This window comes from Athene noctua, chromosome 11, assembly GCF_965140245.1.
Source record: "Athene noctua chromosome 11, bAthNoc1.hap1.1, whole genome shotgun sequence".
Taxonomy (NCBI): Eukaryota; Metazoa; Chordata; class Aves; order Strigiformes; family Strigidae; genus Athene; species Athene noctua.
In genome coordinates this window covers 10,573,659-10,586,014 of record NC_134047.1, presented here as the reverse complement: position 1 = coordinate 10,586,014, position 12,356 = coordinate 10,573,659, and the positions used below count along the sequence as shown (strand labels likewise).

The following is a 12,356-nucleotide window of genomic DNA, read 5'->3' as shown; positions in this document are numbered from 1 at the left end:
GGGAAAGTTCTGGAGGATTCCAAAGCCTGTGATACACTCAAATCCAGCTGATGGGTTTGTGTTGTCCTGTAGAGAGTGCCCCAATTCAGCACCTGCTTGCCCACACAGTTTAACAGGTAGCCCAAGCCCACTTGACTTCTGAATCTCCCTGCATTTTAAGGAAAAGCTTCTCTGCCTAATGTTTGCTCACATGTGTGGGGTACATAGAAGTATCTCAGATAGGTGCTATTTGATCCTTCAGTATTGGTGGTGGGTATGTGTTTTTTCATAAAACTACATGAGTAAACACCAGCCAGTAGCTATTGTGGTGCAAGTGTTTCAGGACTTGGAAGAGGAACTAGCTTCAGAACAATAGCCCAGATTAAATAAGATAAATTTCTTGTTTGCAGAGAAGAACAGATTTCAAATATCAAGGAATGTTGCTGAGCTCTCACTTGACTTGCAGGTGCCTGTTGTATCTTAATCGATTGCTATTAAATGGGACTGTAAGAGTAGGACTATGACCATGAAGACAGAATTATTGCAGAGAGAGTCAGTTTAGGAAGTCTGTGGCTATTAGCTTGATCAAATTATACTTTGAAAATGGGTTAATAAATCTAGAGGAGAAGGAAGGAAGGGGAAGGTATTCTGAATTATTCATAATTTGTTTCCCAGTTGACAAGTCTACATAGACATGAAATTCAGGTGGGAGTGCAAGGAGTGGGTTATTTATGAATTACATATGAACTGGACAGACCTTTCCGTCTTGTATGCTGATCTGCTTTCACAACTTAGCATTGCCTACAGCGGCACAACTTCTTTTTGCCTTCAGCTGAAGAAATCCTAGAGTACCTCTGAAAAATCCAATCCATCAAAATTCAAATTCAGTTTAGGATTATTTTCACACAAAACAGCAGCTCTTCTAGATGATACTTTAACTGTTCTCTCTTATGAAATGGCTGAGGAGTAAATTTTCACATACTGCATTCTAGAGAGTAAGGGTGCAAGGAACCAGCTTATCATTGTGATTTTTCAGGCTTTGTTTTGATATCTGTACCCACAGAGTGAACATCAGGAATTGAAGGCTGCTTTTATTCATGGTGGAACTTGACAGCCTTCTGTAAAAGCCTGAGGATGGTGAAGATCTCAGAGGGCTTTATGGGGTTAAGCTTTTGGTAGATGGAATGTATAACATGCAGTTCCCTTTTGTGAACAAATGTGAAAACTGTGTCAGGAACAGTAGCTGAAAATAATATCTTCCCCAATCCACAAGGATGTAGTCTTAAATCTTCTCTTGTAACTTCAGAATTTGTTTAATTGGATGGTTTTTACTTAACATTCTGTGTAGTCTTCTTTTTTAAGCCCACTGCATCTATCAAGCAGATTTCACCATTTCTACATTTATTTTTTTATCAAAATGGCAACAACTAAATTGGCAGATCATGTACCAATAAAATACCATTTGGGATTTTTCCCCTTCTCAGATATATCTGCATCTGAATTTTTAGTCATGCATGTCATTGTAAGACTGCACATTTTTTGCAGGTCACAGGAATAAACATGACTGTGAATAAACTTTGTACCAGAATTAAGCTGAAGAATAGACACACCACAAAGATATACCTTCTTTGAAAAAAAATACAGTCATTCCACAGTCTCACCAAACTTGCCACCTAATCTGTAGCAAATAAATTGACTTGTAGCATTTACTGTCAGCAGAGGATAAGTAGCAGGAGGAGTTGTCTGCATCTTTGCTGACCTGCCAACCTACTTTAAAGCTATAGCTGTCTATCTGCACTAGGATGTTACCTCATAGGTAGTTACTCTATTAGCAACTGAAGGGCAAGGACATATTTCTTTTGCTAGTGAAGACAAGGCATACAAGTAAATTTTCATTAATGCTGACAGGTAAATGGATGTGTGACTTCACATAATTTTGTGGTTTCAAACACTTTATTTCTTCTTCAAGTAAAATCAAAAAATGTCCTTCAGGGACCTCAAGGTTGATCCTCTGCTGAGTTACGCTGTTTGCAAAATTATGTTCTTCTCTGCAGCCCTGTGAGAATATGAAAATATACATTTATGTTTATATATTCTGGCATGGAGAAGGAACATGTTCTACATATCAACGTTTCTAGTCAATACTTAAAGGTTTGTTAGTGCACAAAATTCATGGATGTGGATGGATATCATGTGGATGAGATTCCCAAGCATAAATCCCGTAGAATATATATCGTTTAGGGAGTTACACCATACTCATGTCCTGACACATCCTAGACTATATACCCTGGGAGATTTGGGAGAAATGGTGGTTTTCTGATGACTATAGGCTTACTGTGACCTCACAGTCCCATGCTGGTGGCTGTCTTCCCCTGTAGGTAGGGAATGGAGGAGGTGATGAATTAACTAAATAATTGTATTTGTTTCCAATGTCTAAGATGGGAGTAAAGAGGGGAGCAAACTGTCCTGGTTCAAGTAATACTTACACAGACTGATAGGGCCTCTGCTTACACAGATGCCCCCTGAGGCCAACAATTAATTTGGAAGGAGTGGTACTACTTGAGCCTATTTCTGCATATGAGCTGGTCTCTCAGATCCACATGTGGAAATAGTACAGAGAGTCAATGACTCACCACTGTTAGTAGCATGTGTCTTTATTTTTGTAAAAACTCCCAATTTTCTGTAGCAGATGGACAAGTGGGGAGGAAACAGACTGCTGGAGGGGAAGGGTATGAATGTGACACCTGCACTTCTTCAAGATCCAGAAAATCCATGCAGAAGTTCCAGTAACCATTCCTTATAGCCAAAGAATGCCAAAGTCCACTGAAGTCCACTCAGCAAACACAGGTCAATGCACCCCAACATTCTCTTTTCTCAGAAACATCAAGCTTGGGCATTACAATAAGAATTGAAAGGGGGAAAGTTATTCTTCTGTTTCACAGTGGGAAAAGACTTTAAAATTTGCTGGCGTTGTACAAATGGGTCACTCTGAGTGGCTCTGGGACTGTAGATGTATCCACTGGGACAGATACTTTGTGTGAAATGAAGCTTTAGAAAGGAAAACTTGTGATCTTTGTGTTAGATAGGGCTGCCTTCCCTAACAGTATTGTACAGAAATACCCAGTCTGCCCAAAGATATAATGTGATATAATGTAATGATATATAAAGTAATTGTTCTTTTATTTACAGCATATTTACTGAACAAGTTTTAAAGGGTTGTGAGACACTTCTGAATTAACATTCTTTAGTATGAAGGAAAGAAATGCAGTCTTGACACCTACTTTCGGGGGCTTTTCAGGTGAGATCAAATCAATCAAAATTTGAGTCCCAACTTGGGTTCTGATACTGTCATTTTCCACTAGTAGGTCTGATATTTTATGTTAACATCTGAATCTGTCCTGCAGCCTCTTGGAAATAAGGCTTTTCCACAGATAGTTGTGCTGGAAGGCTGAAGTGGTTTAGTTGCTGATTTAGTATGTTAGAACATTTATGGTCTCAGTAAGTTGTCGCTTTTGAATGGCACATCAAGAAAACTGAGAGGCTGTACAGTGCAAGCCAGATGTTGAGCCTGGGCTGGTCTGCCTCATGGTGGCTGAATAAATGACACATAGCAAGCCAACTTGATCAACACAGATTTTTGTTAAATTTAAATGTCACTGGATAACTCGGTAGCTGCCTGTCTTAGTTGGATTAATGTCCAAATCATCACACAGAATTTGGGCTCTTGTGCAGCACTGAGAGTAGCACTCCTTGAGGAGCCAATCTTTAGGTGGGTGTGAAGCCACCATTCTGCCTAGTGATATCTGTATGTTGTCCCCATAGCAGAAAGCTGGAGGGCAACCTGCCTCCTGCCTTCTTTTCCAGGTAAACACAGCCAAGCATGGCATGGGGAGATACTGCTGAGTGTGTATTGTTTTCTGTATTCCTTACACAGTCACCATGCTACCTGCTTATATGAGGGTTAATGGAGTATAAAAGGTGCTATTCAATATAAAGAAGCATTTAAAAAATAGTTTTATACTAAATACATCAGTGAGGAAAACAGTAGTCCTGCCTATGGACCAACTGTATCCAATATGATTACTTGTCATTCTGCTTCGCCCCCACCCCACCCCGTCAGCTGTAAAAGCCATATTCCTAGTCCAAACAGCTCACCCATATACAGACCTTTAAAGGTAAATAAAGAACCTGTTGTACACAAAGCATTTGAGAAACAGTTTCTTGTTACTATCACAAGTCCATGGAGTCAGTGTCATCTCTAATTTTAGCACTGTTTTTGTATGGGGAGTTTAAACTTTCCAAGCCCTTGGAGAAAGAATTGGCAAATAAGTGTATATAAATGTGAAAAGCACCAGGGGATTTTATCACCACACTAGAATTAGACTGTAATACAGAGGATAAACTGGTAACATTCGTGCCCTTTAGAAATGTAGCTGAAACAATCTTGCTTGAGGATTTTCTTTAAGAGGCAGTGGCTCTCCCTGAAGTGATATGCTATATTTGATTCCATTTTTCCTATCCACAGAATCAAAATCTATCTCTGTACATCATTCATAGGTAAGAGGATTGGATCAGATTGTTGTTTCATAAATTTAAGTAAACATTTTTTTTCTCACTGTTCCAAATGATCAGCCAGGATATTTGAATCCAGTCCTATCTTTTACTGCTCAGTGAGTTTACTTTCCAAATGCATGTTCCCTACAAGTCTATGTCGAGAGCTGTTCACACTATTCATTATTGCAGTGCCAAGCCCTGGCATTTCTTCAGTTTTCTTTGGAGGAAAACAAATGAAAATCTTTGGAAGAACTGGTCTGTCTTTTGTGAAAGAAAACCCAAAATGGATATGAGAGAAAATATTATTAATTTGAGTCTCCTAGGAGAACAGTGTCCATTTGACTCACAAACTTTACACTGCATTTTAATTACTGAATGATACTGGGAAGGCTGAAAGGTATTCAACTCCACTAATGGAGAACAAAGGAAGAGAGGTAGAAATGTCTTTTAACATTTTTTCTCTCTTGCTGCTCATTTCCTGCTTATGCTTTCTTCTTATTTTAAACCTTTGTTAAATTTTATCTTTATTTGCTTTCCTCTTTTAAAAGTCCTGTCTCCTTCTGATATCTGGAATGAAACTATTCACTGTAGGGTTTTTAATGTCAGAAACCAATAGTTCCAGCAGGTGATGAAACATACTTCTAAAACTCCATTGTGTAAATCACCATTCAAGTGGAAAAAAAGAAGTTTAAGGTTTTAGTTCTTGAATGAGAGAAATGCCTAAGAATTGCCAAACCACTGATAATTTCTGTATGTGCCCTGTGGGCTCTTCCCCATTACACCACTTAACTTTGTTGATTCAACTCTTTTAACAAGCAAGGAATTTAAGGGCAGAGAGAGAGGTCAGCAAATACAGGCTCTAGGACACATTCTGGTATGTGTTTCTTTGGGTTACTGGCTGTCATTATTGTGGCTTTTACCATTTTCTGCAAGGGCTTTTAGAAGGCTATGAGTCTTTCCTGATATCAATAGATTTCTGTAATGTAAATTTTATTGAGGGTGTTTCACATGTTGCTTGTAGTGTCAACAGTCAGTGGGACCCAGCCAGAGTGGTGTAACACCCTCCAGATGCTCTGTGCTGCTGTTGATGGTTGTGCAGTAAGTTGTAGGGCTCGATAGGCAGGCAGAGATTCTTTACACCACCGTTTTGCCAAACAAAACATGTTTCACAAGCACAGAGCCCTCTTTGCTTTGGGATCTCTAAGTGGTAGGAATCCTGCTGTGCATTTCCACATCCGTGAACTGCTGGATGTTCTCAGTGCCCTCTGGAGATGTGGTGATTGGGGAAATAACATGCTTTAGGCGCAAGAGCATGGAGAAAAGCAATATGAGAAGGATAGCCAGAAGTGTTAGGAACAATCCCACATACACGTACAGGCTGGAGTATTTATCTGCTGTTGTGTCTACTTCTGTAGCCAAAGTTGGAAAGTGGACGCGACCAGTCAGGTTTCCATGGAATTTGAAATAAATCTCAGTCATTGCTCTCTGTCAGCTTTGGTCCATTTTCCCTATTTACCTTCAGATATCCTGTCTTCCCTCACCAGACTCACAAAGGAGGACAAGAGAGGAAACTTAGGACAGATGGCACGATGGCTTCAGCAAGAAATGCACCATTCTCTTGGTCTCAAACTGCTGGTTCACACAGTTAAGCATACTGCATGAGACAGGCCTTTGCAAATAATTTTGCAAGTTGCTATTACAATGACAACAAACATTAAACTTGTGTTTTACACTGCCATCTGGCTTTTATTTGTCTTGAAAATGCTTTGGTTCTTCTTTGGAGCTTCAGGTTTTGTCACCTCCTTTGGTAGGTGAAAAGCTTTGGTCCTTGTAAACTCAAACTGAGCTGCAAAGGTTTGCACGGTTTTGGTCTTTGCAAGTGTTGTTTTCCAAACAAACTGAGTCAGCTTTCTGCCAGCTTCTCCCACAGCAGGTAGTTTATCCTTTTATGAACTGGGGAAGGTTGTTTTCTGCCTTGCCAGGCTGCTGGGGGATCTCTTCTCTCCTAATACAGGGCTATTGATACTTGCTTAAAGAGTATGGAGTTCTGAGTTTCTTATTAGGAACAGTCAAAAAGTTGGCTTTCTAAAAGGAAAAAAACGAGTCAGTGAGAGAGAGAGAAATGTAACCAGGTACCAAAATAGCCTAGCCTCCCTGTGGTATCTTCAGAACAAATAGATAAGAAAACCCTTGTCACGCTCCCATGAGACACCTTGAGACCGGGAGAAGCACTATTTCACTTTAGAGAAAGACCATGCAAATCTGATTGTTAAGGTTTCCTCTGGTAACACTCACTACTTGGTTATGGGTAAGAGAAGGACCCACGGTATACGGAATTAGATGTCACAGAGGAAGAGAGGAAATTAATCCAGCCAGTGTCTTCCACCATGTGTCTCTTATTATCAGGTCCCTCTGTTTCTGGGGCAGGATGCACCTGGCAGGCATCCAGAGCCCCACCTGTCCCACTGAGGCAACTCTGTTGCAGGATAGGACACTTCACTCACCTCCTGGGAGCATAACTTACTAGAAATGGGGGAATTGGAACATTTTAGCATTTTCGGTTCTTCCAGCTGGAAACAGAAAACATAAATGCTGAAATGTCCCTGTAAATGGTGCATCCAAAAGCATCATGTTCATCTTTGATAAGACCAGAATTTTGGTTTTAGCTGAAGCAAAAATGACAGCACTGAAACAATGTGATACAGTCATTTATAATGTTCACTACATATACACCTACATGAGATATAAACAGGGTAATATCAATGTGGTAATATACTATGGTAGATTAAAATGAAACATTAGATCAAAATGATAAAAGCTCTGATGCTTTTAGATAAAGATTTCACCTGAGACATATTGCTGCAAAACATTTTGACTTTCATGGGCATTCTGTTTGTAAAGTGTAGCTAGTTTACTGACAATGTTTGGTTAAGTTCTCCCCATGCACCCGTGGGAACAACACCTTTCTGTTCTTCAGGGAGAGGTGGTTCATATCTTGAGGCCTGGGTCATCAGGGAGCTGATATTTGGCTTTCATTACAAGCAAGACAGACCTACTTTGGCTCATGTGATGGGGTAGAATCTGACGTGCTGAGTTTTTGGAGAAGGGATGCCGGTGTTTGTCTACACTTTACTTCCCAGATCCTGCAATACCTTCTTCAGTATCAAAGCATTTGAGATAATAGCAATCCAGTTTAGGGAATAGGCTGGCTAACCTGGGCCAAATAGCCAATTGAAAAAAATTGCCTGGGGATTTGCCTTCTGCAGTCCCTGCATGGTAGTGGGTTCTGTGCCATGCTTTGTGTAGGAGCGTGTGGGCAAGCATAGTAGAAAAGGGCAGCTCAGTATTTTTCCAGGGGGTGACCCAACCCCTGTGGAGCCAGTCATTCTGGCAGCTGATGCAGAAGCATGGAACATGAAAGTGAAGGTTGTGTTGCAGCCAGGCACTTTTGCTCTCAATTATAGGGCAATAACTGTGATTTTTGCACTTCAAACCTATAAATGGAAATTCTTCCCCCATGAAGAATATTCTTATGTTACGCAGCAGGCGGGAAATAGAGGGTGTGAATATTACTGGCCATATTAAACCTCTGTTCTTACAATATGATTTCTCTGTTGATAATGAAATGCAATCAGTCTGGGATCTGACACATGTGTGAGTTAAAGTACCGAGTAATATCTTTGCCAGTCTCATCTGCTATCTTACTGAGAGCAAAAGCCAGAGCTAATTTCTCTCCTTAAGGGGCAGAGAGCCTAATGGCTTTGCATACTTCTTAAAATGAGACTGCAGAATGCTAAGAACATTAGCCTGAAGTTCAATAGTTAACTACAAGCCAAGATGTTGAATTAACAAAGCTCAGCTGGGCATTTATTGATAAAAGGAACAGATTAACAGTAAAAAGTATTAGCAATGGGAAGCTGGCACAGCTTGCTGCTTTTTTTAGTCTCAACTATAGAATTGTCAGGAGCAATCAACTATTCAGGCTATTGACAGCTGTGAAATTAACTACATCTTTTCCAGAAATGAGCCAGAAATAAATCAGTAGCTCCAGGCAACCCCAAAGATTTTTGCTTTTCAATCTATCAATTATCTCATGGAGCACATCTTTTTGGATATTAGTAGATTTAGTTTTGCACACTCCTCTTTAAGGAATAGAATCTTAAAGACTGTAGAGATCAAGGTAATGTGAAAATAAGTGGTACACAAAGGTTCTGAAAAAATGTATATAAAGGAGGTTAGCACTATAACTTTGTATGACTCAGATTACAGGAGGCAAAGCCTCACTAGTTACCCTCAGAAGCCCTCAATTCCCTGAACAGAGATAGTAAGTTTGTTACAGAGCTGAGCAGCATAACTAGAGCCCATATTCCCTGTGATCTAAGTTGTTGATCAAGGCTTAGTCATCCTCTCTGGCTAGTCAATACTCCCATTTCTGAAAGGTGACAAGCGCCGTTAGTGTTCACTGATGCTCAGTGGGTACAGACTGATTCCAAGTAGACATTTATTTTTTTACCACTTTGTGGTTGTTTTTAAGCAAGGATTAAAAAAAACCAACAACAACAACAACAAAAAAAACCCAACCAAAAACAACAACAACAAAAAACCCCCAAACCAATATTTAATAAAAATCAGCAGTGAAAATAGAAGCCTCATACAAAACAACAGAAAGGTTTCTTCTCAGAGTGTGTCACTGAGACAGGAAATTAATGAGCCAAAACTTCATTAAGCGCTGAAATTACCACTGCAGCTATTAGGGTTTGGGGAGCTTCAGGTTTGGGGAGTTTTTATGAAGCCTGCACGGCCCTCCTCTGCACTTTTGTAGGTCACAGAGGAACAGAGAGAAAGCAAGCTTTTCTCCAAAACAACACAGACAGTGCAAAGTGATCTTGCAGTGAATGTCTTGTCTTTCTTACTTGCTTCCTTTTACTCCCATATTCAGTTTAAATGCTGCTTGACAGCAAGGCATCTCTGAAACTGCAAGCAACTTTTCTGAGTTCTCTTTTGCTTTTCCACCTGATACTCTTAACTACTATGAAGAGGTAAGTGGGACAAAATAGAAAAATTACTTGTGTATCTTCTCCAAGGCTGTTTATTTAAACTGCACTGAACTGGCTGGCAAGCGCAGAAAGGTTTGGCTTTGAACAAACGGACAGTACCAGGTGTATTCTGTCTAGGTGACCTTTAGAGAAAAAAATCATCACTGAAGAAATGCAAACAAAGCATTAAAGTATCAATTTTGTCCATGTCTTGCATTTTCTCAAGGGAGGATCTGAGGGAGAGGAAAGGGGGATGTCTTTTCTTTCTGTGGTGGATGGAATTTTTTGTTCTCATGCTGAAGTGCAGTGTGCTGGTGTCTCAGCTGTGGTAGTGCAGAGGAAGAGAACAGAATAAAGCATAGTTACCTTTCAGAGCAGGCAGGGCTGCTGGAACTAGGCACTAGAGCAGCTGGTTCAGATCATGAGCTGGCTGGTGATTTATGTAGGAACATCTCCTCCCAGGTCGTGGGATTTGTGCAGAAAAGATTTGCTGTCTTATTGCTGGAGCCAGGATATTGTCTTTTCAGCAACAGACACGCCAAGTGCACTTTCTTCTCTGCTCTTGAATTCACATGGTTCGCTGGCAGGGATGGCTCTTACTCCCGGTCTTGAGACGTCAAGTGAGACCCTAACTGAGCAGCATCCCTGCTGCTGCCCTTCCTTCGCAGGCAGTAGGAGAAGGGGCAAGCAGCCTTCTCTTCATGAGCTTCAGTGCCTGGCAGGCAGCGGCAGGCAGCAGCCGGAGCGGAGAGGCTCGGTGGTGCCGCGGAGCTGCTGCCTCGGCAGCAGGCGAGGAGGGAAGGGAGGCAGGCTGTGAGCTCAGCTCGCAGCGAAGTTTGTGCAAGGTTCGTCTTAACCCTTTCGGGCGTGAAAGTGGTAAACAAGACTGAGCTGCCTGCTAATTGTGGAGAATGACATGAGCCAGGAGGACAGGTTATCAGTTTCTCTCTCTCTAATTTTCTGGAAGGTGTAAAGGTTTTTTGGTTTGTGCCTCTTGGGAAGGGTTACCTGGTGAGGGCTCCCAGCCGGGTTCCTGTCTGGAGCTGTGGATATGTGTTTCAGATAGTCCCCAAGCATTGCTCTTTGGCATTGGAGCTTTTAATGTATTTTTGTCCCTGTGCTTACTGTTTGGTGGTTTGGGAAAGGCTGTGTGGCTGGTTTAGTTTACAGGTCCTCTCTCCTCTGAGAAGTTTGAAACTCAGCATAAATAAGTATAATGTCAACTTTGCAGTGTTGTGGGCAAGAATTATTTTCACCAGTTTATGAATGTGTGAAGCACAGATCTGCCTACAAGGCGCTACAGAAATGAGTCAAAAGGAGACAAGTTTGGGGTGACAACCCAAACCATCCTGATGCCTCTTATTATCACACCTTTTGACTTGCATTTCTTAGCTCACCCCTGGCTGACAGAGTAAGGATGTTTTGTGATCCTGTTCCAGTTATGACACAAATTAGGGCAAACTACATCAATGAATTGCTATAAATTTGGTTGTGTGCGTGTTTCAGAATGGTGATGGGGAACAAGATTTCCTTTGCTTTATGCAGAGTGGCTCAGTCTCTTGGGGACAGATGTCAGTTTGGGATGCATTACAGCAAGCCCCAAGGTTTCACCAGCAGTAGAGCACAGCTGGAGGTAACCAGCACATAGACAGAGTAGCTGCAGTTTGCAGCTCTAAGCACTGAGCTGTGTACAGCTGCATGCTCCCATATTTCATATGTCCACATCCCTTGTGCCCCAGCAGGTGGGTTGGCTGGAGGCACCTCATGGGGTGAATCTGACCCACTTGCCTTGTGGTCGTTTCCAGTACCTACAGGTTGTCTTTCATGGCCTGTGTTTGGTGCACTGGGAGCAAGGCTTCCCTCTGGAAAGTGGGTCCCACACAGGGGTTTTGGAAAGATGAGTTCATTCTCTCTCTGCAGCTTTCTGTGTGACAAAATAGAGACATTTAATCTGAAAGCTGTCTGATCAGAATAGCTCTCCCTCTCTGGTCCCCCATGGCCACAGCCTGAGCAGAGGGGCCAAAGGGTAATGAAACCCAGAGCTGCACAACACTTTCATCCTCCTGGGTTAGAGGGCTGTATTATAAATCCATCTCTCTGAGGGATCTTCCATCTCTGGAGCTCACAAGCACAGTGTATTATTGCAATGTAGCACTATTTAGATAAATAAAACACAGTAGCTGGAAAAAATACAATTCCTCCATGCTTCTGTGGTGGGATGAAGTATCTGAAAACCAAGAGTTATAAGGCAGCTTTGATTGCTGATTTTACTTCACATTCCCTTTGTTGCAATATAATGTGCATTGCCCTGTATTGCAGTCTATGCCACGATTCTCTGCTAGTCGCATAGGAATGGAAGTACATTGATAAACTAGAAGGAAGACTGTGTGTATTTTTCCCTGGAATCTGTAGAATTACTGCTTTACCAACAAAATACCTGACAGCACCTCAAAACCCTGGGTACATATTCTCTTATTTAAGAAGAAACAAGTGAGAGCTGTTTAAAATTCCTGTTTAACCAGGAATTATGTTGCTGGTTGAGTTACGAGACCCAGAAGAGACACGCATGTGTTGAAATCCTGCAACTCTGCTTTCTATATAATGCTAATGAGCAATGCTGAAATGAAAGGCTCCTCTTCTCTGTCCATGCAATCCAGCTTCTCTGCTCAGCAATTTTTCCCTTTGTTGATTTTGCAGTAAATTATCTCTCCCTTTTGTAGGACCAAGCTGCTGTTTGCTGGATGGGTACACTTAGATTTCTTGTTTCCTTTGTAGCAGGGTATAATA

General features: G+C 41.3%; 1 protein-coding gene across 1 annotated transcript; it reads right to left on the bottom strand.

Annotated features, from left to right (window-relative positions):
* Positions 1-2,656: 2,656 nt before the first annotated feature.
* Positions 2,657-10,338, bottom strand: SERTM2 (serine rich and transmembrane domain containing 2). Its single transcript, XM_074915139.1, has 2 exons — positions 9,936-10,338; positions 2,657-6,618 (listed from the first exon to the last, which is right to left on the bottom strand). Exon 2 carries the CDS (start codon positions 6,010-6,012, stop codon positions 5,734-5,736), a length of 279 nt encoding a protein of 92 aa, XP_074771240.1. The 5' UTR covers positions 6,013-6,618; positions 9,936-10,338; the 3' UTR covers positions 2,657-5,733.
* Positions 10,339-12,356: the final 2,018 nt, after the last annotated feature.